This window comes from Pristis pectinata, chromosome 1 (genome assembly GCF_009764475.1).
Source record: "Pristis pectinata isolate sPriPec2 chromosome 1, sPriPec2.1.pri, whole genome shotgun sequence".
In the NCBI taxonomy this organism is placed as follows: domain Eukaryota; kingdom Metazoa; phylum Chordata; class Chondrichthyes; order Rhinopristiformes; family Pristidae; genus Pristis; species Pristis pectinata.
This window is the reverse complement of record NC_067405.1, coordinates 48,374,269-48,401,777: the sequence shown is the minus strand read 5'-3', so window position 1 is coordinate 48,401,777 and position 27,509 is coordinate 48,374,269. Positions and strand designations below refer to the sequence as shown.

At 39.6% G+C, this 27,509-nt stretch overlaps 1 protein-coding gene across 1 annotated transcript in view; it reads right to left on the bottom strand.

Annotated features, from left to right (window-relative positions):
* osbpl6 (oxysterol binding protein-like 6) overlaps positions 1-27,509 on the bottom strand; it is a 108,969-nt gene that overhangs the window by 62,885 nt on the left and 18,575 nt on the right. The window contains exon 2 of the mRNA XM_052015460.1: positions 2,943-3,193. Within this exon, the coding sequence (XP_051871420.1) occupies positions 2,943-3,044 (102 nt within the window). The 5' untranslated portion in view covers positions 3,045-3,193. The remainder of the gene's footprint in view (positions 1-2,942; positions 3,194-27,509) is intronic.

Sequence of the window (27,509 nt, the reverse complement as noted above, 5' to 3'; positions counted from 1 at the left end):
ATTTATGCTGATGAATGTAAATCTATTAAAATATCTCCTTGGTGTTTGCTGCCCATTGATTTCTAGATTTTGATGTGCTTTCTACTCAAAATGCTTATTAATTCACTTAAAGGCAGTAAGTCACACAGTCCAAATGGATGGGCTGGTTGGTAAGGGAGGGAAGGAACAGATGCAGCAAGAACTCTGATCACATTCTTGCAATCCTCATTAAGGGGGATATGGGTCTGAGGAATGGCGGTTTGCAAATGTAAACTTCCATTCAACAAAATGTGGATAGAGATAAGCATGGGACTACAAGATGTTTGTCTAACATCACTGATGGGAAAACTACTTTCAAGGACAAAACTATATCTCCCTTGGTGATATAGCCAACATGGATATATGAAAGGCAAATTGTATCATATTAACTTAAATATGGATTTTATTGAAGTAATATTAAGGATTTTTGAAAGTTATGACATAGAACATAGAACAATTACAGCACAATTCAGGCCCTTCAGCCCACAAAGCTGTGCCAAGCATGCCCCTACCCTAGAAATTACTAGGCTTACCCATAGCCCTCTATTTTACTCAGCTCCATATACCGATCTAACAGTCTCTTGAAAAACCCTATCATATCAGCCTCCACCACCGTTTCCGGCAGCCCATTCCACGCACTCAGTTATGCTCTGGACTTTGTGCATGTGAACTTTCAAAAGGCATTCAATAAATTACACAGGCGAGAGTAGTGTTGAGTGAATGGTTCTTTGGAAAACTATATGCAGTTGTGATCCACAAGGATTTGTTGTGGGACAATTCCTTTCACACATAAAAACCTTGGGCATGGATACAGGGAGTAATTAATTTAAAAGTCCATGGATGATAGAAAACTTAGCAAAATAGAAAAGTTAGCAGGTTAATAACAGACTGCAGGATGGCATAGACTGATGGAATGAAGGAACATGTGGAGAGGCAATACAATTTAAATGGTACCATTGCAGAGTACGTTAAGAGCAGAAGGGCCTGGTGGTAAATCTTTACAAATAAAAACAGAAAATGCTGGTAAATACTCAGCAGATCAGCAACGTCCGTGGAGAGAACAGTGTTGCTGTTTCAGGTTGATGAAAACAGGTATGTTTTAACTGAGAGTGAAATACGAGATATGAAGAGAATAAAGGGAACGTCTGTGATAGGATGGAGAAGAAGAAAATCCAGTTGACACAAGTGGTGTTGGTGCCATTGGAGAGCAAGTGGCAAAGGGTTATTAATCATCACTGATCTGTATGGAGGAGGTGTGAACTGAGGGTGATGAATGAGGGAAAAAAAAGAGTTGGAACTTTAAGATGGAGAACAAAGCAGTTGCTGGAAATCTGAAATAAAGGAAATTGCTGGAAACACTTAGCAGGTCTGGAATCATTTGTGAAGAGAGAAAAACAGATATAACATTCCAGGTTGATAGCATCACATCAAAAAACCTGTTCTGACATAAGCTGGAAAGGTTGGTTATCTGAGATTGCCACATTCATTGTTGAGTTCCTTGAAAAACAGCAAGTCATTTTTCATCTAGGCCAAAATCCAGGCTTTAAAATAATTAGCAAAAGAACTCGAGGAAACAGAAAGATACTTTAATCTGGAACATGCTACCTATTTGGAAGTATTTATCATAACAGTTAAAAGGCAATTTAGACATGGAGGTTGTAATTTTTTGTCATGGGGAGAATGCCAAGGGTTATGACTTAATTAAAAGTGGGCACAGAGCTTCTATGGAATAAAATTCTATGATACTCTATCTTCCTAATAACTTGTCCATTTCCTGCCATCTCAGAAACATTGGCATAAAATCTCCATGGACTAGCTCGCCAAGCATACCCACTGGCTGGATGCCTGGTAAATCCTTCCTTACTTGAGAGAAGCAAAATTGTACAAGCACAATGTTGGACCTTTCAATCACATTTCCACAGAAACACCTTGACAGGCAGTTAAGCCACACTCCTAGGCTGAAAATGTTGTTAAACCTATCCAAGAGCTTGAATTTTTGTATAAGTTTTTAATATTCAAAAAATATTAACAATTAAACATATCATTAAACTTAGTCTATATGATCACCAACTGTTAGAAAACATTTAAAAACAATTAAATTAACTCAGCTCAAGAATATTTAAACTACCAATAGTTATTCTTCTCCCTTGTGGTCATTCTTTCTCCTTTCAAATAAATAAGCTCACTGTGCCTGCACCCAGGGTCTAACCTGGAGTAATTTAATAAGGTAGGTTTCTCACTGTAACTGAAGGAAAACTTGAGAACCTGCTCAAATTTTTCAAAGGTATTTCATGAAGAGACCAGCATTAGAATATAGTGGCCTTGTAAGTGGCAATCTGTGTGGAGTTTGGGACTTCCACATTTAGGTGGGCGTCTCAAACTTCTTCACAGTTACAAAGGTAATGCTGACAGTTCCATGCAGAACCACCTGCTTTTCATGCAGAAGATTTGGTTCATTTTGTCCTATCCCAAAAAGTACATTATCTCCTCAGTATGATCACTGAAGTTGAAAAAAGTAATCACAATTAATTAAGTCATCCTTCAGACCTCCAATTACTCCCAAAAAAACTCTAAGCCAGCTATGGAGTAGATCCCTTTCCATTTTTGCTGTTAACATGTACATGTCTATGCTTCTTCTTGTTGCTACTGTAAAGTTATACATAAAAAGTACACAAAAGTCATCAACTGGAGCACGGAAATCTTATAATTTTATCTCAGTATTTTTAACTGTTGATTGAAAGGTTGCAGAGGGAGCAGCAAAGGTCAGCGTGAGGCGCTATCAGTAGCATAAATTATTTGGAGAAGCAAAATCACTAAAGCCAGTAACAATCATGGCCACTGTATTTCAGAGAGTTCATTCAATCTTAAATCAAGTGTCAATTCCATGAATTATTAAACATAAACACACTCAGAAATTTCCTTACCGGTCTGCTCTCTCTCTGAGAGGATGATGATGATGATGCACTCCTGTGAGTGGGAGTTGATACTTTGTGAGCCGGTGACATACTTTTCTCTTCAGAGCTCATGGTTACTGTTGGTAGTGTGATGTACACAGTTGCAGTTGCACTACGGCCTTCACTTAAATGTTGAAATTATTTCTTGATTTCTGTACTTTAGCTGACATTATTCCCATCAACACACCAGCAAAAACAACACTGGGAAATACCAGCTCAACCTAAGAGGGGAAAAAATGTGGATCAACTTTTGCAGACACTTAAAGTCAAAGCAATTTTACTTAACCATAAGTGAGAGGTTATATTGAACAGAAGAATCATGTAAAAGCATTCATTTGAATTTATCTACATCAATCTGTGTTACACTATTGAAAAGTAGGCATTGTCTACTTGCAAAATATATTTCATCCATCACAATAACTTGAACTAAAATGTTTTTAAAATATTCTTCCCTTCTTAACAAAGGATTTTGCATTGCAGCCTAGAGAATATCCCTATACACAGGAATCTATTCTAAATTTACACTTGTGATGTAATCTGTTTAGTATTTTCAAATTGCATTGGTCTCCTTCCCATCTGTGAATTTCCTGAAAATTTTTTCCAAAAGTATAAAATGTACCATTCTAAAACCTAACTTTACACACTAATTGTTTTTGTTATTAATTTGCATAGTTAGAACAATAACTAATTTTCATAAGAACACACACACACATCAGCAAAAGTAAAAACCTACACTTGCATTGGAACCAAATTTCAGGTGTAGAGAACAACACTTGGCTGCTCCATTATTGCACATTAGTGTGCATGATTGAAGATGCATCTTTACCCCATTATCTATAGAGAGCACCTTCATATTTCCTTGTGCAGTTCCACAGCAGCATCCAAGTTTATCAGCCCAGCCCAGGACCTGCTTGGGACCTGGATGGCTTCAAGAATACATTAAGCAAGGTGATGTCTCGACTTTAAACGTTATGGAAGTAATGATGATGAAACCATTGATGTTTGCTGTCACTGCTGCATGATGCTGGCAGCAACTTAGGGATATTTGTATCAATCTAGCTCAACAAGGAAATCCTATTAACTCTTGACAACGATACACTGTCTTCACGGGCTGCCTGGTTGGTAGTCTTCTTCCACAGAATCGAGGGGATTTTGGATACGAACAGGTTAATCTCAATAAAAATAAAACCAATTTTTTTAAATTATAATGTCTGGTGTTTCAGTGGGATACTAAGCCTTGGTTACTACTTAGCAAAACTATCTGGCCCAAAAAAAGGTAACTTTGTAAGTTCCTTATGTGAATATTTCAAAATACAAGTGATTTTAAAATAAAGACACCAGAGTCTGCAGACACTAGAATCTGGAACAACAAACAAAATAATGGAGGAACTCGGCGGGTCAGGCAGCATCTATGGAGGGAAATGGGCATTTGACGTTTCAGGTCGAGACCCTTCACCTGGACTCCAGATCTGACCCAGAACAGTGCACAGAACTCCAGCAAAAACCCAAGTGCCTTCGTCATCACCTTAACCCCGTAACCACCTGTGCTGCCACCTTGAAGGATCCTTGGACTTGCAGATGAAAGTCCCTCTGTTCTTCAATACAAGCATTTATTGTGCATGTCCTACCCTTATCAGTCCTCTCAAAGTTCACCTCAGAGGATTAAATTCCATCTGCCGTTACTCTGCTATCTCACCAGCTGATCAATATCAATCTGTAGTGCAAGACCATTGTACTCAGTATCAACACCACCACCAATTTTCATGTCATCCATGAATTTACCAATCACAGCTCCTATATTCATATCCAAATTCTTAACATCCTCAGTGGTCCAAGAACCAATCCTGTGGTAACACCACTGGTCACAGGCTTCCAAATCAGAAAAACAACCCTCCACCATCACCCTCTACCTCTCATTACCAAGCTATTTTGGATCCAATTTCCCAAGGATCCCATGGACTCTAACCTTTTGGGAAAGTTTCCCATATAGGGCCTTGTCAAAGGCCTTACTGAAGTCCATGTAGACTACTTCATCCACAATGCCTTTGTCAATACTTTTTGTTCCACTTTGAAAAATTAAATCAAAACATCAGTCAGCATCTCCCCTTAACGAAACCATACTAACAATCTTCGCGAATCCCTGTCCTTCCAAGTGTAGACTAATCCTGTCCCTTAGGATTTTAGTTAGAACTTCCCTACCACTGATGTTAGACTTACAAGCCTGTAATTACCAGGTGTATTGATACCATCCTTCAAATAAAGGCACTGCATCGTCTGTCCTCCAGTCATCTGGAACCTCACCAGTGAAGAAAATTTAAATATCTGTCCAACCCCAGTAATTTCCTCCCTTAGCTCCTGTAGCAGCCTGGAGTATATCTCATCGGGCCCTGGGGATTTATCTACCTTTAAGCCCACTAGGGTATCTAATACCTCCTTTTTAATGGTAACTTGTTCTAGAATTTCAACACCCCCTCCCTGAATTCTTCATTTCAATGTCCTTCTCCCAAGTCAATACAGGAGAAGTGTACATTTAAGACCTCATCGACTGCCTCTGGCTCTACATACAGACTGCCCTTTGGTGTCTAATAGGCTTTACTCTTTCTTTGGTTACCTTCTTGCCCTTTGTATACATACAATGCTTTGGGATTTTCCTTAGTTTTCCCTGCCAGTGATATGTTGTTCCCTCCCTTTGCCCTCTAATTTCTTTAAGTAATCCCGCCCCTCACCACTTATCCTATCTATGCTCCTGAAGGGCCTCTCATTTTCATTTCCCCATTTCTGGTAATATGTTTCCTTTTCATTCTTTACCCAACCCTTGATTTCCCTTGAAAACCAGGGTTCCTTAGACTTGCTGTCCTTACCTTTCACTCCTATGGGAACATGTTGGCCCCGAACTCTCACTATTTCACTTTTAAATGACCCTACATCAGATGTATACTTACATGCAAGTAGCTACTTCCAGTCTACTTTTGTCATGTCCTGTCCTATGATATGGAAATCAGCCTTTTGCCAATTTTGGACCTTAGTTTCCTAATCCCTCTCCATAACTACCTTGAAACTTACAGTGGCAATTGCCATCTCCAAAAGCTGTCCCACTGTGGCTCGCCCAGCCACATTCTCCAAGATTTGATCCAGGACCATCTCTAATAGGACTACCTATATACTAGTTCAGAAAGCTCTCCTGGATTCACTTTAAAAATTCCACTTCCTCCATGCCTTTCACATTAAAGTGATTCCAGTTAATATTGGGTTAGTTGAAAGCATGTACCACTATAATCTTATTACTTTAACATCTCTCTGTGATTTGTCCACATATCTATACCTTTACATCCTGTTAGGAGCCCTCTAATATGCCCTCAGCAAAAGTGTTTGCCTCCTTTCTGTTCCTATCAATATGGCCTCATTTGAAGAGTCTTCTAGAACATTCTCCTTCATTACCACAGTAAAGAACTCCTTAATCAATACTGCAATGCTATCTTCTCTTTTGCGTTCCCCCATGCATGCCTGAAGATTCTATATCTTGGAGTGTCAAGTTGCCAGTTCTGCCTTTCTTTCAACCATATCTCTGTCTTGGCAACAATATCCTATTCCCATGTTCTGATCAATGCTCTAAGTTCATCTGCCTTACCAGCCAAACTCCTTGCTTTAAAATAGATATTTAGTCTTGCATTCCTCCCTCATGCCTTATGATGCCCATGTGGGAGCAGTCTACTGGAGTGATTTATTTTCCTTCATATTTGACTATACTTCACACCCTCACCAACTGTACATCTAACCTGAGCCTATTCCCCTGCCAAAGTAGTTTAAACCCTCCCCAACACCAGTAAAGATGAAGGATGTTGGACCCATTCCAGTTCAGGTGTAACCTGAACATCTGCTGCAGGTGTCCCACCTTTCCCAGAAAGAGTAACCAGTGATCCAGAACTCTATAGCCCTTCCTCTACACCATCCATTTAGCCACAAATTCATCTGACCTATACCTATTCTCTTAGCACGTGGCACCAGAAGCAATCCAGATAGAACAACCTCAAAGTTTCTGCTCTTAAATCTGCTATTTAGCTCCCTAAATTCACATTGCAGGACCCATGTAGTTAGTATCAAAGTGAATCATGAGTTCTGGCTGTTTAAACTTCCCCCTTAAAATGCCCTGCAACCATTCTGTGACATCCTTGGCCATTGCACCAAGGACACAACACACCATCCTGGATTCAGCTCTATGCCTGAGACCTTTTCAAATGAGGTCAGTTATTACAGTTACAAAGGGAGGTCCTTCTTTCAAGGCACCTTGTTTATCTTCTCAGCTAAAACAGCACACTTCAGCTAAAGTTCCAGCCTACAAGAATTTAACCGTAAAAGTCACTAACTTGGACTCTTAGAATAAATTTAATGAAATAATATACACAACTCACTCAAAGACCACTGAGGAAACCACCCTACAGTTTCTCTGCCTCTCTTGTTATACACGCAAGCAGCTCTCATCCAGTCAGCTGAAATTAATAAATTAATCGAACAATTGAAAAGCTCATAATTACCGGGGTAGGTGGGAGGCTCTTATTTACCTCCTCATCTGAAATCACAAGCTTTAGCTAAAAACCATCCTACAGGGACTTAACTGGAAAAGGTACTAGGTTTGACTCTAAACTTAGGTTAAATTTAATGAAATATATATACACTTACCCCTCACTCAATACTATCATTATGTTGATAAATCAGTCCCTCAAATAATTTTCTGGAAGATAGCCATTTTCTTTCATTTAAATTGCATATAGTTTAAACCAAAACTATTGTTGAAATTTTCATCCACCTTTAAGCAAATACCCAACACCAGGTGCATTGGTACAATGCTTCAATTGTTGTTATGTTATCCGAACTTTAGAGATTAAATTGCTCAATTTCTCTGCTGGTATACAACCACATTTAAGCAAAATGAAGTTAATTAACAACAGGGCTGCTGTAAATTAGAAATGAGCAGCGTCTGAATCACAGAAGTAGATGCAGAAAGATGACAGTAGGTTCACAGAGATAAATCGTAGTTGGCACTAAATCAATCAACTCTATAACTCAGTTGCAAAATAATTTCTCTACAATCTTGTATGCCCACATCAAAAACTGTTACTAATATTATTTTGTCCAACAATTCAATTATTTTGTCTCTTGGATCAGTGTATGGATAAACCTTTTCAAAAAAGGGAGCAAGGATAAATTGAGCAACTATAGCTCAATGATGAGGGAACTTTTAGAAACAAAAATATGGGGGGATAAAAATTAACAACCACTTGGATGAGCAATGATTATTAAAAGACAAATCACACTTGACCAACATGACTTGAGGTTTTTATGCAAAAGTCCTACCTGGATTTGACTTTCCAAAATGCAACATCTCACACTTATCCAAATTAGGTTCCATTTGCCATTCCTCAGCCCACTCAGTTGATCAAGATCCCTCTGTACATTTCAATAATCTTCTTCAGTATTCACTACATCACCTAATTTAGTGTCAGCTGCAAACTTACTAATTGTGCTTTGTATATTCTTATCCAAATTGTTGATATAGATGACAAACAACAATGGGCCCAGCACTGACCCCTGAGGCACACCACTAGTCACAGGCCTCCAGTCTGAGAAACAACCTTCTACCATCAAGCCAATTGTGTATCCAATTACCTAGCTCTCCCTGTGAGTAATGTAAAACAAAGCAAGGTTCAAGCGTTGCAAAAATAAAACAGCTCCAAAACATGACTTCTTCTAAAATGTTAATATTCCTAGAACAAATCAAAATACCCTCACCTCTTAAAGTCTCAACAGTTTCACATTAAATATAAATCTCTCTTCATGGTCTGTGAAACAAATGCTCACCGCATGATAGGTTTCCAGAAGGTCGGCCAACAGCAAGGAACCTCAATAAGCATTAGAAATATCAGCTCCGTATCAGATAAAATAATTCACTAATGAGATTATGCAGCTGCTTCCAGACCAATATTTAAAACCCTTATTGACATGTGACAAAATAACTATATGGCTATCTTAGCTTTACAGAATAGAAAGCATCCAGGCCAGTCAGACTTTCTGATTACGTTTGTTTCTGATGGATGGAGTTCAAACTGTTGAATGCGTGGGCTCCAGCACCAACTCGGCAATGAATATACTGCTTACTGAGCTCCTTTTACCTCAAGGACATCGGATGATGCAGTTAATCCTGGACCATCAAAGATGGATGTGTTGCCGCAGTTAGCTTGCTCAGCAACTGTGGAAAAGCTGAGTCATTTGCAATACATCAGTAAGAAGGCCATAAAAGTGTGGACACAGCAGAGTTGTAGAATTTCATAGTATGCTTGAATAGAGTTCTAATCAATCAGCAAACAATAAGATTTTGCAAAGGATTTTCTTATTAAATGCCTGTTAGATCAATATATTAAAACTGCAAATTTACTGTTTGTACTTCTACTCAACTATATCAAATTTACAGTTTTGATTTAAAGACTACATTCCATCCACCTTTTTCTTGGGTAGTCTCTTAGGATCAAGGATGACTTGCTTTCACTCCAGTTCTAAAGAGTAGAAGAATTCACATACAGGTATCTTCTAATGTGGGGTAGCACTGCACACCAGCTACTTCCAATGGCAAGAAGGTCCATGATGATGGGAACCTAGCTCTGCTCCACAGACTTAGCACACAATGGACCATGGTCACACACATACACTCTGCAGTACACCAGCCAACTTTGGGTATAAAAGATCCCAGACTCTCACTACCATTTCCCAGCTCCAAAACACTGACATATACTTTTTGCTTCTACAGATGCTGCTCAACTCGCTGAATTCTTCCAGCACTATTTCTGTTCTAGATTCTAGCCTCTGCAGTCTCTTTTGTCTTCTAAATTTGTTCTTTGCATCTGGCTTCACTGAGATGTCACTGCTAATGGATCAGCTATTCTGGAAATATCTAAAACCAGAGCAGATCTTAAATATTGAGTAAAAGGTTAGTGGTTCTCAAAGATAGAAGACTTTGCCTGATCCAGATGGGATGCACAACACACCAAGGAGCAAGAAAAGGCCACGTGGCCTATTGAGCCTGCTGCACCACAAATGAAGATCATAGCTAAATTTCAATCTCAATTGCACTTTGCCTTGGAATCTATCAAACTCTTTTGATTATACTCAATAACCGAGTAACCATAGTCTACTGATCTCCAGAATTCCAAAGACAGACAGCCCACTGATCAATGCAATTTCTCAGCATCTCAGAAACAAATGGACAAGCCGGAGACCATGCTCTCTAGTTCTAGATTCCAGCCTGGGGAAACTGCCTCTCAACAGCAACTCTGTCAAGCACTGTAACAATGTAATGCCTTTCGCTGTGAACATGTCTCATTTTTCTAACATACAGAGGATATACACTTGGTTCCCGAGGAAGAATGAGGATAAAATCAGAATATGCCAGAAGTATTCTGATGAAACATTCAGGAAAAATACTGCATCAATCTGAAATATTGATTTTATTTCTCCATACATGCTGCCTGACCTGCTGAGTATATCCAGCATTCTCTGTTTTTATTTCAGGGATGGTGATGTTTGAAAGGTTTTGATGGAACAAACATAGATACACTGCCCCAGTGGCAGAAAGATTGGTAATCAGAGGATGCCGATTCACGGTGGCTAGTAGAAGAATCAATAATGGCTGCTTAGGGACATGGTAGATATTTGTCCTCTGCTGGTAATGCTAATATAGCAGAAATATAGCAGCAAATGAATATTGTACTTCAGTTCTAAAATTTAGTTCCACAAATTTTAATGGAATTGAATTTCAGAAAGGGCAGGGAATTTGCCACCAAGATATTTAAAAACAGCAAGTCAAAAACACTAATCATCCACTTGCAATCAGAAGTGCTTGATCCTAACATCTGACAATACTGGTCCCTTGTTATGCAAGCTCTTAATGTGTTCTACTCTGACATGTTCACAGGCAATGGATTAAAGGTTTTACACTTTAGTTCAAGGTGTACAGCTTCATACTGAAGTCCAGACAGCAGCGCTGTAACAAATCACAGCTAAAACCATTGCACAGGTCAGCTTGTTTCTGACTTTGGCTTCTGTGCATTGTAATGTGGAAATCTAAACCATATTGGAGGTTGGATCTCAGAATACCTGACTTTCCACTCAGAGTCTAGGGCAGAGCTCATACATGCTGAGCTGAGGGGCCCAATACACCTTCACATCCAGCCCTTTAACTGTACAATAGTGAGTCTCGCCTACAAGTGGCTTTACAGGGAAAGTTTATCCGTTGATACTTCAGATCTGGATAACTAACTTCAGCATATTCACAAAGTTGTTCAAGAATCTAAGCTCACTATTATCTTTAATATTGTTGAATCCACCCTCTTCTGCAAATGCACAGATAAAACCTGGTGAAGGACAAGCGCCATTATGGTAAGTAACCAGAAGATCAGAGTCATTCCTCGTTGCTGCAAACGTGTCCAGACCCCAAAAATCACACTGTATTACTCAACATCAGAAAGCCAAGATACTTGAACCACATCGACCATTTGCCAATTAGACATGCAGCAAACCAAAAGGACTGGATGGTATCATTGAGTTTTACATAATGAATTCACCAACTTGATTGTTGGTTGCTATTCCAGAAATGCAAGATCCTGTTGCTTGTGGATATTTTTGCTCAATGACCCTAAATAAAGCTACACACACCTCAGAAAATATCAGAAGGATTTAATTGGTTAAAATCAGAATTTTGCTCAAGGTGCAAGGTCGTCAACCTGAAACATTAACTCTTTTTCTCACTCCACAGATGCTATCTTTCTTGCTGAGTATTTCTAGCATTTTCCATTATTTTCATGGGACACAGGATACCTCAGTGTCAGTCAGAAAGTTGCAGCCGCACAGCTAGCTAGACAACCAAAAGTGATCACTGAACCTGGAAGTTAGGTTATATAATTTTCATGTCATTTTTTTTTTACACAAAATAATATAGTAGAATAGATATCTAAAGCTAACACTGCCATTAGGAAACTTAATAAAACTTGTTATATCAAGCACTCAGGCATGAATTATTTTTGTTGCAGGATTTCATTATGACTGTAGCCATGGAGAAATCTGCAAACAGAAATAATGTGATGGAGGTACAAGGGGATCTGGTGGCAGAAATCACTAAAAGTAATGAGGCAGGCAAAGTACTGTGGCTCATTTCTAAAAAGATAGAATTGCAAAGCAGATCTGTTAACCTTGTTTAACTATTCTTGCGAGTACATGCACAATACTCACTTCTCTACCTTACAAGAAATACAGAAACACCTGTGCACATGCAGAAGGATGTACAAGTATGAAACCATCTCTGCAAAGGCAAACACATCAGGATTGATGGAACAGTCTCAGGTTTTTCCTCCAGTAAAAGGTCTGAGGATGACCTGATAGACGTCTTTAAGATTAGGAAGTGCTTGGTAGACATCAAGAAGATGTTTACACTAGTGGACAGATCCGAAACTAGGAACCATAAATACAGTAAAGCCACTAAAAAATGCAATAGGAAGTCCTGGATAATTATTGGTGGGGGGGGGGGGGGGGGGGCACAGTAGTACAGATATTAGAGCTTCTGCATCACAGCACCAGAGACTTGGGTTCAATATGTGTGAAGTTTGTACAGTCTCCCTGTGACCAAGTGAGTTTCCTCATTTCCTCCCACAACCCAAAGACTTATGGGCTGCTACATTAATCGGCTGCTGCAAATTGCCCTTAGTGTGTAGGTGAGTGGTAGATACAGCAGCTACAAGAGCAGACTGGAAGCCAGTTGTCCTGGAGTGGCTCAGTTTCTGACACTCCAGAGCTCTTCCACCAACCATCAGGAGCAAGTCAGCAGAATATTGGTATATTTTCCAATGGTCGGATGAGTGAAAGTTGAAAAACACTTAAGAAGCTCGACACCATCCAGAACAAAGCAAACTTGTTGATTGGTACCCTAAACATTCATTCCCTCCACCTGCAGCATCGTCTACCAAATGCACTACATTACTCCAGCAACAACACCCAAATGTGCAATTTTTAATCACCAAAAAGGACAAGGGCAGCAGACACATGGGAACTCCACCACCCGCAGTATCCCCTCCAAGTAATACAATATCCTGCCTTGGAAATGTATCTCCATTGTTGCTGATCTAAATAATTGAGCTTTCTGCTCAACAGCGCTATGGGAGTACGAGAACTACTGCAGTGATTCAAGATGGTGGCTCACACCCACTTTCTCAAGGGCAATAAAATGCTGTTGTTACCAATGATGCCCACATCTCGAAACATGAAAATATTTTAAAAAGGCTCAGTTGTGCTGATGGCCTGTTTATGTTAAACATTCTATGTAATACAATGTAAACATCTGATACGAAAATGAATTAGAGTGCCCTTTTTAATTACAAAATTACAATTTATAGCATACATTATTCTTTATGATGCCGTGCGCGAATAGGAGAGGAATTCAAGTGGCAATCCACAACTAGCTTAGGGCTTCACCTACAAATTGAATGGAATTGCTCAGCCAAGCAATCTTTGAGCTTGTTTATGGTTTCCTCGGTGTAGAGATGAGACTGTGTAACAAATGTCATAGACTACAGAGGAAGCACACATTTGATTATATCATTCACAGATGCCATTTTGGAACCCTGGCAGCAGTCTGGGGAGAAAGAAGTTGACAGGAATGTCTTGCAATTCCACAGGAGAATGTAGAGGCTAAGTCACTGAATACACTGAAGAAATTTCTAGATGCAAAAGATATCAAGGATATGTGGAGAAAACAGGAAGACGACATCATGATGGAGGATGATACGGAACGGTGGAGCAGATTTGAAGGGCCTAAAAGAAGTAGGTTCTACGTATGGATTTAAAATGGAACTGCAGGATCAATGGAGGAGTAAGGGGCTAGCACGTTAGAAATTTTTTTTTCAAATCTACTAGAAAGTGAGAGAGGAATACCTAATAGTGAAGGGCACTGAATTTTTAAAGTAGTTGTTCACCATGGTCTCTAGTTTTCTTGATTGTCTCCGACAATTGAACAGGTATTTCACCAAGTCTATTTTTGTGTCACACTCTTTTTTTCTTCTCTGACGTCTGGGTGCATTAATATACTAAGCATTTAAATTTGTCATCAACATGGATTGCTCCTTTCAATCGCATCAAATCTTTGGTCTTGGAATATATACCAGAAAGTATCATTATTTCGAGTTAAGTTCCAAATGGATCTCCAGGACCTAAACAAGAACAGTCTCTAAGAAAGGAATCACAATGCCACAAGTGATAAGACACAAGGACTTTTCAATTTTAAATAACTGTATCTAAAAGTCTTGAAAAATATTACTGGATATGAAGGAGGAATCATAGAATACATTATCCCAGTTAATCTTCAGAGGACTGATTCTATAAGACCTTTACACCTTTCCACATCTTATAGTTCCTGTAATTTTCTTCAATTTTTTTTCCTGTGAGTGTTGATGTTACTTGCATTGTACAGTTGATATGGTATTTATTTTTTTCCCTGAAAGACAGAAGAACCTGCTGGGTATCCCACCTGCTCAGTGTCTGGTCGTCTGTATTAAAGGGCAATGGTTAATAGGGTGGCCTTTATTCCACATAGCCTCACTTGGTCCGTAGACAACTCGATTTACCTGTGGAGTTAGTTACCAAGCTGTGAGCATAAGCCAAGAAGACAGGAAGATATCCTCAACACAATAGTGCCTTCCTTCCAAATCAAGCCAGTGAAGGAAATACTCAGATATAGTAATATTCTAAGGTGGATTCAAAGGTGACTGACAAAGCCAATGTGGAAACTGAGACTCTTCCTCAGATGGGGCAGAGGCACATCTTTCCACCATTTACACAGGGCTTCACTGCACTCCCGATGCATGGTCTCAAGGTTCTCAATACTGTCCCCAAATGTCCCTTGTCTACTTTGAGTGGGCATGGACCAGGGATCGCCATGAGTCAGGTGGGATACTGTAATTCTTTTGAGTCTTCGGGCACATCCATGAATCTTTTCCTCCTTCCACCCTGTTAACTTCTTCATGTGACTTGGTTCAAAATAGAATTCTGTTTCGGGAGTCTGGTGTTGGTCATTGATCACATCTTGGAAGAGGATGACAAACCAGTGGACCTCAGAGGTTCCATGGTCATGAACATCTTTATGAAAGGAGACAAGTCTCACTGCATAACTACAGAGGAGTTCTCCTGCTGTCAGCAGGATAAGTTCTCACCAGGATCCTTAACTTCCCAGTGGTCAAAGGGTTGCTTCCTGAATTGCAGTATGGTTTCTGCCCATCTAGAGGCACAGTGAGCATCATCCTTGGAACAAATCCAAGAGAAATGCAGCCGGACCAACCACCAGACATGACCCTTCTTCAACCTCACTGAAGTTTTTTGAATAAACTTAGTGGTTTTAAAATTATATTTATCTAGGCAGGACATGTTCAAGGAAGAAAATCAGAATGAGTGGCCATTGTTGCATTTTTGTTATAGATAAAAACTGAAATTTAAGCAGCAAATTGCACTGAAATGCAGGCAGCAGAAAGTTGGATAGACATCAGCTGATTATCGAGGCCTGTCTGAGCTGAAACAATGTTACAATGAATTCCATCTCTGACATGTGTTTCTTCTATGGCTCAATACATGTAGAGCTGTATAATGTAAACTCACAACCATTAGAGTACCTGTTTGCAAAATACCTTTATTTGCGTTACAATAATGCAAAGGGTAAGAGTTAAGGAAAAAATAAAGTACTTCTATTTGTATTAACTTTCCTGATTGAGGCCACACCTAAATTACAGTTCGAATTTAAAAACAATTGCAGCGGACTTGCAGACAGGACAGCTGAAATCTAACAGTTACAAATTTTTAATTGCAGTAATTTACAGAAGTCAGTAGCCACATTTGTTTCTGGGGGTAAACAACTTTAAACACATAAACTCCATATGTTTTTTAAATCTTTTAATTCATGCCATTAAAATTTATGGAGTGGTTAATCTCAGCAGTTTTTTTTTCTCAATGCACATCCATTGGTGTACTGCAGTTGCTCCAGGTCATGATTAGTTTGATTTGCAGGGTCTGTTGTCTGGGATTGGATGGGCAAATGGTAACCTCAGGAGCAGCTAAGAAAGGTCAGAGCCCATGGGAGCAGCCAAGATGGCAGCCAGCAACCCCTGCAGCAGGTTGGACAATCCAATTCAAGGCCTCAATACATCATAAAGCACTTCACAGCTAGTTTAATATTTTGAACTGTGTCCAATATTGTAATGCAAAGAAACTCAGCAGCCAATATGCAAACAACTAGGTCCCATAAATAGCAATCAGGTAAAAGCAAGCAGTGTGAAAGTTTTAAATCATACCTTAGCATTCAGTTTCTAAGACAATGGCTCATAGACCTAGGGAAAATAGTCAGTGGCAAGCACACAGACAGCCAAAAGTGAAATATTTACCAGCAATTTAATAAATAGCATGACATTGAGTTGGTAAATTTGTTTAGTGTCACATGTACCAAGGTACAGTGAAAAAGTTGTTTAGCATACAGTTCATACAGATCGATTCATTACACAGTGCATTGAGTTAGTACAAGGTAAAACAATAACAGAGTGCAGAATAAAATGTTACAGTTACAGAGAAAGTGCAGTGCAGGTAGACAATAAGGTACAAGGTCATAACAAGGTAGATTGTGAAGTCAAGAGTCCATCTTATCGTACTAGGGAACCATTCAATAGTCTTATAACACCGGGAGAGAAACTGTCCTTGAGCCTGGAGATACGTGCTTTCAGGTTTTTGTATCTTCTGCCTGACAGGAAAGGGGAGAAGAGAGAATATCCGGGGTGGGTGGATTCTTTGATTATGTTGGCTGCTTTACTGAGGCAGCAAGAGGTATAGATAGAGTCCATGGAGGGGAGGCTGGTTTCTGTGATGTGCTGAGCTGTGTCCACAACTCTCTGCAGTTTCTTGCGGTCATGAGCAGAGCAGTTGCCATACCAAGCTGTGATGCATCCAGATAGGATGCTTCCTATGGTGCATTGATAAAAGTTGGTGAGTGTCAAAGGAGACAAGCCAAATTTCATTAGCCTCCTGAGGAAGTAGAGGCACTGGTGAGCCTTCTTGGCCGTGGCATCTACATGGTTGGACCAGGACAGGCTATTGGTGATATTCACTCCTAGAAACTTGAAGCTCTCAACCCTCTCTACCTCAGCACCATTGATGTAGACAGGAGCATTGCACTGCCCCTCATCCTTAAGTCAGTGACCAGCTCTTTTGTTTTGCTGACATTAATGGACTCATCGTTATTTCAAGAGGCAATTCCTCAAGAAGGCAGCATCCATCAGTGAAGACCCACACCATCCAGGACATGCCCTCTTCACATTACTACCATCTGGGAGGAGGTATGAGAGCCTGAAGACTCACACTCAATGTTTTAGGAACAGCTTCTTCCCCCACCATCAGATTTCTGAACGGTCCACGAACACTACTTCATTATTCCTCTTTTGCACTACTCATTTATTTTTGTAGCATAGTAATTTATATATCTTGCACTGTACTGCTGCCAGAAAACAGCAAATTTCACAACATAAGTCAGTGATAATAAACCTAATTCCGATTTGAGATATGGCCCACTATGGTATCATCTGCAAACTTGTAGGAGTTAGACCAGAATCCATCCACACAGTCGTGAGTATGTCAGGAGTAGAGTAGGGGGCTGAGGACGCAGCCTTGTGGGGTACCAGTGTTGGAGAATAATTGTGGCAGAGGTGTTGCTGCCTATCCTCACTGATTGCAGTCTGTTGGTCAGGAAGTCAGGGATCCAGTCTCAAAGGGAAATGTTGAGTCCCAGGTCTAGGAGTTTGGAGATGAGTTTGCTTGGAATTATAGTATTGAAGGTGGAGCTGTAGTCAATAAACAATAGTCTACTTTAGGTGCCTTTACTGTTCAGATGCTCCAGAGATGAGTGTAGGGCCAGGGAGATGGCGTCCACCATGGACCAGTTTTGACAGTAGGCAAATTGCAGTGCTTTGAGGTTGTCTGGGAGGCTGGAGTTGATGCATGCCATGACCAGCCTCTCAAAGAACTTCATGATGGTGGATGTCAAAGCCACTGGTTGGCAGTCATTAAGGCATGTTACCTTGTTTTTCTGAGGTACTGGGATGATAGTGGTCTTCTTAAAACAGGTGGGAACCTCAGATTGAAGCAGGGAGAGGTTTAAAAATGTCTGCAAATACCCCAGCAGGTGATCTGCGCAAGATCAAAGGACACGGCCAGGGACACCATCCGGGACAGATGCTTTCTGCGGGTTCACTCTCCGGAAGACTGATCTTGTGTCTGCAATGGTGACTGTGGGTTCAGGTGCTTTGGAAGCTGTCAGGGTGGGTGGTGACGTACCAATCCCCTTCTGTTCAAAACGTGCATAGAATGCTTTAAGCTCATCAGGAAGGGATGCGCCCTTGTCAACAATGTTGCCTGTCTTCGTTTTGTAGCCCCATTATCACATGTAAGCACTGCCACAATTGACAGTCTGGGATTTTATTTTGGACTGCTACTGCTATTGTCCCTTGGCACCCCTGATAGCTTTATGGAGGTCGTATCTCAACTTCTTGTAAAAGTCAGGGTCACCTGATTTGAACACTGCAGTCCTAGGCTTCAGTAGAGAGTGGATCTCCCGGTTCATCCATGGTTTCCGGTTTGGGAACACCCACATTGTTCTCTTTGGTACACAGTCCTCAACATTCTTACTGATAAAGTCTGTAACAGTGATGACATACTCATCTAGGCTGGCAGCTTTGAACATGGACTAGTCTACCGACTGAAAGCAGCCACATAGAAGTTCATCTATTTCCTCAAACCAGCACTGTACGACTTTCTGTACTGGATCCTCATGTTTCAGCTTTTGTTTGTATGCAGGGAGGAGGAGCACAACCTGGTGGTTGGATTTACCAAAGTGTGGGTAGGGGGTAGCTCAGTAGGCACCTTTGATGGTTGTGTAGCAATGGTCAAGGGGGTTTGGACCCCTGGTGGGACAGGAGACATGCTAGTAGTATTTTGGTAACACACTTGAGGTTGGTCTGGTTGAAGTCACCGGCAATGATGAAGAGGGCCTCAGGGTATCCTGTTTCAAGGCTGTTGACCACAGAGTATCTTTCATTGAGTGCAGGCTTCATATCCACCCGGGGTGGGATGTAGACTGCCCTCAGGATAGCTGAAGTGAACTCCCTGGCAGGTAGTATGGGTGACACTTCACCATTAGACCTTCCAAGCTGGGTGAGCTGGAACTCCCCAGGACTGTCACGTTCCAATAGAAGCAATTTAATACGTAAAAGCTGTACTTGAACTCCACATACAAGATGTACTTTTGAAATTCGTTAAGAATTCATCTCTCCTAATTCTAAATCAACTATGATGATTAACCGTAAATGTGAAAAAAATCTGAGCATTGCAGAAAATGACCATTAAATGATTAAGTTGATTTGTTGATAAATGCAACTGGATAAAAAGCAATAAATCACATTTAGAAGGCATGTTCCATAAATAGCTTTTTTGATCGGTGAAGAACTGACCTGAGCATTAAAAGTTGAAAATAAAATATGAATAGAGCAGTTGTACCTAAAGTAACAACAAGTAAAGGACTGAGTTTTGTTTTGCCACTTTTCATCTATATTATTTTAAAAATTACTTGGAGTCAAGAATAAGTATACTTTGAGCTAAATATAAATAAAACATTATCTCTCTGGTACATATCAGTAGTCATGCTATTAATATATGACCAAACAAAAATTATTCCCTAGTGACTAAGAAAGTATTTTTAGCTGCACAGATGGATGAAGAGTGACTTAATTATACTGCAACAAAGATCAAAGAACTAATTGAATGACTGAATTGGACTGAATATTCACAGGCAAATAATAGAAATACACCACTGTTCAGCTGAAAGGAGACTGCAGAGTTTTTTTTAAGTTGTATATTAAGAACAGTTATTAATACAAGTTTTAAGTGAAGGTATTTCAAAGATTGGCACTTAGAGTCAGAGTAAAACAGCATGGAAACGGGCCCTTCAGCCCAACTCATCCATGCTGACCAAGATGTCCATCTAAGTTAGTCCCACTTTCCCACGTTTAGCCCATATCCCCCTAAACCTTTCCCTATCCATGTACCTGTCCAAGTGTGTTTTAAATGTTGTTATTGTACATGGCTCAACCACTTCCTCTGGCAGCTCGTTCCATATACACACCACCCTCTGCATGAAGAAGTTGCCCCTCACATCCCATTTAAATATTTCCCTTCTCACGGTAAAGCTCTGTCTTCTAGTTTTTGATTCCCTTTCCCTGGGAAAAAGACTGAGTGTTATCATCCTATCTATGCCCCTCATGATTTTATACACCTCTATAAGGTTACTCCTCAGTCTCCTATGCTCCAAGGAATAAAGTCTTAGCCTGCCCAACCTCTCCCAATAATTCAGGCACTCAAGTCCTGGAAGCATTCTCATAAATCTTCTGTACACTCTTTCCAGCTAAATGACATCTTTCCTATAACAGGGTAACCAAAGCTATACACAGTACTCCAGGTGTGGCCTCACCAATGTGTTGTATAAATGCAATGCAACCTCCCAACTCCTATATTCAATGCCCTGACTGATGAAGGCCCATGTACAAAACGCTTTCTTCACCACCTTGTCTACCTTTGATGCCACTTTCAAGGAACTATGTACTTGTACTCCCAGGACCCTCTTTTCTACAACACTACCCAGGGCCCTACTGTTCATTGTGAAAGTCCTACCACCTGTATGATTATTTTCAAGAGTTGAAAATAAAACATGAATGTAGCAGATACACCTAGAGCAACAACAAGCAAGTAAAGGACTGAGTTTTGTTTTGCTACTTTCCATCCACATTACTTAACAAAAATACTCAAACTAGAGTCCAGTGTATTTTGAGCTAAATATAGATAAAACATTACCTCCTTGGTACATTACCTATTCCCATTACCAATGATACCACCTATTTTAATATCATCTGCAAACTTACTGACCACACTTTGTACATTCTCATCCAAATTATTTATGTAAATGATAAAACAGCAATGGGCCCAGCATTGATCCCTATGATACACCACTAATCACAGGCCTCCAGTTCGAAAAACTTTCTAAACATCACCCTCTGCTTCTTATCATCAAGCCAATTATATATCCATTTAGCTAGCTCTCCCTGGATACCATTCAATCTAACCTTCCAAACTAGCCTACCACGAGGGACCTTGTGAAAGGTCTTGCTAAAATCCATATAAAGAACATACACTGCCCTGCGCTTATCAATCGTCTTGGTTCCTTCTTCAAAAAACTCTAACAGACGTGTGAGACGATTTCCCAGGTACAAAGCCATGCTGACCATCCCTAATCAGTCCTGTCTATCCAAATGCTGATAGATCTTGTCCCTCAGAACCCCCTCTAATAATTTACCCACCACTGATGTCAGGCTCACTGACCTGTAGTTCCCTGGCTTGCCTTTGCTGTCCTTCTTAAATAATGGTACAACATTAACCACACTCCAATCTTCTAGAACTTCACCTGTGGCTAAAGATGAAGAAAATAACTCTGCAAGGGCCTCTGCAATTTCTTCCCTAGCTTCCCACAAGGTCCAAGGCTGCACTTGGTCAGGCCCTAGGGACTTACCCACTCTAGTGTGCTTTAAGAGTGCCAATACCTTGTATTTGGTAATTTGTATATGGTCCAAGACATCACAACTCATTAGCCTCAATTCCTTAGCTTCCATGATCTATTCCACAGTAAAAGCTGATGAGAAACATTCATCAAAAATCACCCCCATCTCCTGTGGCTCCACACATATACAGCCATGCTGGTCTTTAAGGGGACATAATTTCTCCCTAGCCATCCTTTTACCCTTAATATACCTGTAGAACTTCTTCGTATTTTCCTTAACCTTGCCTACCAAATCTATCTTTTTAGACAAAAATGCAAAATTAAGGTTCCAATTAAATTCTAAATATTAAGCAAAACTAAAATTATGTAAAACCGCATACTTTTTGTCCACGAACAGAATGAGCTAGGGAATTAATCTCTTCATTTCTGATGGCTTTAGATAACACAGTAAGACTCACCAGACACGAATACACAATCAGGAATGGTGTATTGAACAATATTCTGTTGATCAAACTTCAATTGGCAACCTGCTGGGAAAATAATTCCAAATCTCCACGGTCCTGTGAGAGAAAGTGCTTCTCGATTTCACTCCTAAATGGTCAGCTCAAATTTTATTATTCCAATTCTTTCCATTACTAAAAGAAAGAGTTTCCTTTTATCTACCCTATGGAATCCCTTGCATAAAAGCAAGTATTTCCAGCATTTCCTACCTATTTATGGCATTCATGGACACTTAAATCCTCTTTCACATCTATTTCATTAAATATTATTTGATTGTATTGATGCCATAAAATCATTTATTTTCAGTGATTCCTTTATAAAGCGGAAGGTTAGCTAGATCATTCAGAGAACCACCTACACTCCTTCAAATAATGTCACAAGAACTTCACAAATGAAGGTCTGGTGCATCTTTGTTCTCACCCCTTTTCCCCCTGGATACAGCAAGAATAAACTTCCCTTGGTTCTCATCTTCCACCCCACCAGCCTCCACATTCAATTGATCATCCTTTGCAATTTCCACCAGCTCTAACAAGATTCAGCCACAAGACACATATTCCCCTCCCGCTCCCTTTGCACAATTTCAAAAGGATCATTTCCCTTGCAACTCCCTGCTTTGTTCTTCAGAGCTCACTGATCACTCCTCTGCTTACAGCACTTTTCTATGCAACCGCAGGTGGTGTAAAATTGGTCCTTTCAGGATGAAGCAGGATTCGCTTGCACTTCACTGTCACACACTCACCCTGATCTGTCTGTGGCCTCCTACACTGGGACAATGAGGGCCAACACAAGCGTGAAGAATAGCACCTCATCTTCTCTCTGGGCATATTGAATCTATATAGAATTCTCCAACTTTAGGTAACTTGCTCTGTCTTTGTGCATCAGGACTGGACATTTCTGCAGCAAGTCATTTATCTCTGATTTTGGCCCAGTTTTTTTTCTAGTACAGCCTAACTTGCTGGGATGGGCATGTCCCACAGCCCTGTTTTAGCAACGCACAACACAAAAAAAGCATAATCATCTGTAACTGCTCATTTACCTATAGAAGCAGGTCTCACCCTATCACAGATATTCCAGTTCTCCTATCCACAGATGCTGCCTAACCTGCATTTTCTCTTCTTATTTCACAGTATAACTGAAGCACTTTGTTCTCATTGTACGACATGAAGCATTGAAACATATTAAGAAACAACATCCATCTTTTCTACTTAACATCAACACCTCAAATTAAATGTCAAAATACTAAATTATATACTTTCCCTACTTCAAATGAGGGGCATGGAATAAGTGTTCCAAGATCCTTTTTGCCATTTGCGTGTGGTGGATGGTAGGGGCAAGCAGAAACTAGACCTCCATTCAACAGCAATTGGAGAAAGATGTAGTCCCATCCAAATCCTGGTACATGAAGAATCAACAAACCAAGAGCAACTGCTACAACTCAGCAACATTGTGTCATAATTGTTGTCCACTCACAAAGAATGTTAATGAAAACTAGAATAAAACTAGGTTATGATCTATGGCATATAATGCTGGTACTGCTCAGAAATGCCTTCCTCATGGAAGATTAAAGGAGGAAAGGAAGGCTGAAGGAGAAAAGGTTCCAGGCCATGGGAAGTGTGGGTCATTAAACAATGACTTTCAATTTAACTGGGATGGCAGTTAAGCCATCTTCTAATTTCAGAGAAAAATAATAGGATCTTAACCTACACTTTGCCTTTGAAGTCCCTGATGTGGAAAATATGGCAAAGGTATAAATATTGCTTCATCTTGCACGTGAAGTACCTTAAGTAGTTGAGCACTAAATTGCAAATTCCAAAAAATCTCAACGATTCAGGAACAGCTTCTTCCCCTCCACCATCAGATTTCTGAATGATCCATGAATCCAATGAACACTACCTCCTTTTATTCCTTTTTTTCTTGCACTATTTGCTTTTGTAATTTATTGATTTTTGTGTCTTTGCACTGTACTGCTGCCGCAAAACAACAAATTTCACATCGTATGTCAGTGATAATAAATCTGATTCTGAAAAAAATCAAAATGCAGTGTGAATATGCAGCTTCATTTAATAAGTAAAACTGCAAAGATATTACACCCAGGCTAAAGTGCAAAAGCTGCCCTAAATATTTAACTACATGATTCCATCACTGTTATCTTGTATTTTAGCCAAAGAAAGCAATGAAGCAAAGACTCTCTGGTTCCATTATTTTGTTTGCTTCTAACTTCTGAAATTTATAAAACATTCCCAGATGTTAGAAATATATACTTTAGCAGCTCAAAAATTATTTCAGATATATGTGATCATCAGAGTTGTTTCTTTTAAATTATCAAACATCCAAATATAAAGCAACATAAATCATACTGCTTCAGAAAAGAATGCTGCTTTAGTTCAATTAAATATCAAATTTGATATTACATATGTATGAATACAAATCATTGATATTCTTGCTAGGACACAACTTAGATTCCACTGGTGATGGAATTTCAGTGACATTTCTTACCAGCACCAATAACTATCCGTGAAGAAAATTCCCCTAGATTAAAATCTTCAAAATTATAGATATCAATATGATTTTTACTGAAGGCTGAACTTATATTGTGGTTAGCTATTCTTTCAAACAAGAATGATCTTATTACATTCATTCCATGCTGCACTGGTCAGGCAGTTAGATAATATGGTACGCCCAACAGTTTCTGAAAATCATCATGAAAATCAATTCAATTCAGGCACAACTTGAAGTTGCCAGAAAGTAACACAATTACGTGTAGCTGCAAAGTTGCAGAAGTGTGAAGCAAAAAACTGCAGAAACTGGAAATCTGTAAAAAAAAACATAAAACTGATGTTCTGATGAAAGGTCATTCACCTGAAACACTGACACCTGCTATTTTTCTCTCTCCACTAGATGCTGCCTGACATGCTGATTATTTCCAGTATTTCCTATTTTTATTTAAGTGTAATTCCATTTTGATTCCCTCCAATTTAACTTCTTTGTTTAAGAAAACTGAAGTACTTCCATGGAAAAGTGTAATTTGGTTCCTGTTTCACTTGACGATGGTCTGAAATACTGGAAATGTGGTGTAATCAGCCATAAATGTAGCCAAAGTTTTTAAACAAAAGCATAGCTGTGATGCCCCTTGGGTTAAACAACTTAAAGTACTTTACAAATGAACTTTGTTATGTATTCGTATAACAATCTTTGTACAACAAAATACTGTAAATTTCTTTGACACAACCACCAATTAGATCTTTAAGTAGTATTGATGAAGAGGTACACTGGCAAAACTCTCTGTATTTTTAACTCGTGCCAGGAGCTTTTATTTTAATTTCCAAAAGACCAGTTCAAGGCAGCTATCCCAAAAGAATGACAGTATTTTCCAATTAACATCTAAAGCTACAGCATGATTAAATACAGCCTGTGCAAGTGTGATTCTCTATTTGCGATCAATTTGAATTATGAATTTTGTGATGATAAAGATGAACGAAAGCTTTATCACAGCTCAAGTTTCTCGTACCATGTTCAACCTCTTCTTAAATTATTTGAAGGTTTTTACCTGCACCACTCTATGCTAAATCCCTTCCATGTGTAGATCACTCTGTATAAAGAATTTTCAGACAACAGCCTTAAATACATCTTTTGTCCAATTTGAATGTCTTCTTAGCAGACTGTGGCATCATTTACCAAGTAGTTCACCTCAATCTGATCAGTTTATCTACTTCCAAGTCAGCTCCAAACAAGACTGAAAAGTTCAATCTTTCCAAATACATTCTCCAGTACTTCAGCATCTTAATTTTGTCTTAGTGATCAGAACAGTATACACAACTGAAAGCACAATATGAACAAATCACTGACCACACTTGACCATTACCTTCCCCAACCAATGTGCGATCTTTCATATTCTAGTAGCGTGGCACAGTCTATGGATTTAACTTATGTACACAGAACTTCAGAATCAATTGTTAATGCAATCTAGAAACAGCAGGGACCCCAATATCACACAGCAATTCAACAACATCCTCCCTGCCACTCCCCACTCTACAAACTCCTCCGCACAGCTTCTCTAACAATTGTGCACTTCTTCCAGAAACCACCTCGCCCTGGGATTTGTTTGAACTATATTAGTCTAAGGATGAATTTATTACAAAGTTGTCAGACATTTAACTATCATTTGGTATATTAACTGTATTACCTTCCTCAACTTTGGTTTGACTAATAATTTTCAGATCTTTGATATTCTCCAGGTATCTTTAGCTTGATGCATTAGATGTTATGTCTTGTTTTGCTCTTTTGTTCTGAAGTTGCTGCAATGTTTCAATCTAGCTATTTCTTTATGCATCCCACCATCTTAAAACCTTTACTGAATGCAGCTGCTGGTTGCTCTCGCTGCTCCCACTGCACCCTGTCCCCAATTTACATGGGGAAGATCTTTAAGGTCAACCTTCCTGGCTAAGATGGCGCTGGAGCCAAATGACAAAGGTCTGTGCAGTGTAGAAGTCATGGCTTAGTCGCAACTACCTCTACTGATGAATCTCCTTTGAAAAGTTTGACTGATAGCATAGCCATACCCCCAAGTCTGTCATTTATGAAAGCTGTCAAACCTTCTCAATTATTCCAAATAGGCATGGCATTCTGATACATTTAATAACTGCTAAAGAAAAAAAAGTTGTGTTTCAAAAACATAAAACTTCAGAAACATTAAAATAATTAAAAGCATTAAAGCAAACATAAATAATTAAGAAGTAATTTAGATATTCCTTAGCTTTCCTACTTACAGCCATTCACTATTCAAATGATTGATCTTGTCAATCCAAAGAGAGTCCAGGGACAGAGCACAGATGGGAATTCAATGGCAGGATTCAGCAAGACTGGGACTTCCGCATTTGTGCTAGAGTCCTGAAACCAGCAGCCATACCTCCTCCTCACTGACAATCAACACAGGTGCACCTCAAAGATGCATGGAAACTATTTCTTTTAGTAATGGAAAGAGAATAATAACATTCGAGCTTACTCTCTCTACACTCATGACTATGTGGCTAGGCACAGCTCAAATGCCATCTATAAATTCGCCGATGTCGCCACTGTTGTTGGCAGAATTTTAGATGGCAATGAGGAGGCATACAGGAGTGAAGCAGATCGGCTGGTTGAAAGGTGTCACAACAACAACCTCGCACTCGTCAGCAAGACGACTGTGGACTTCAGGAAGGGGAAGTCGGGAGAACACACACCAGTCCTCATTGAGGGGTCAGCAGTTGAAAGGGTAAAGTAGCTTCAAGTTCCTGGGCATCAAGATCTCAGAGGATCTATCCTGGGCCCAACACATTGATGCAATCTTGAAGAAGGCACGCCAGCAGCTCTATTTCATTAGGAGTTTGAGG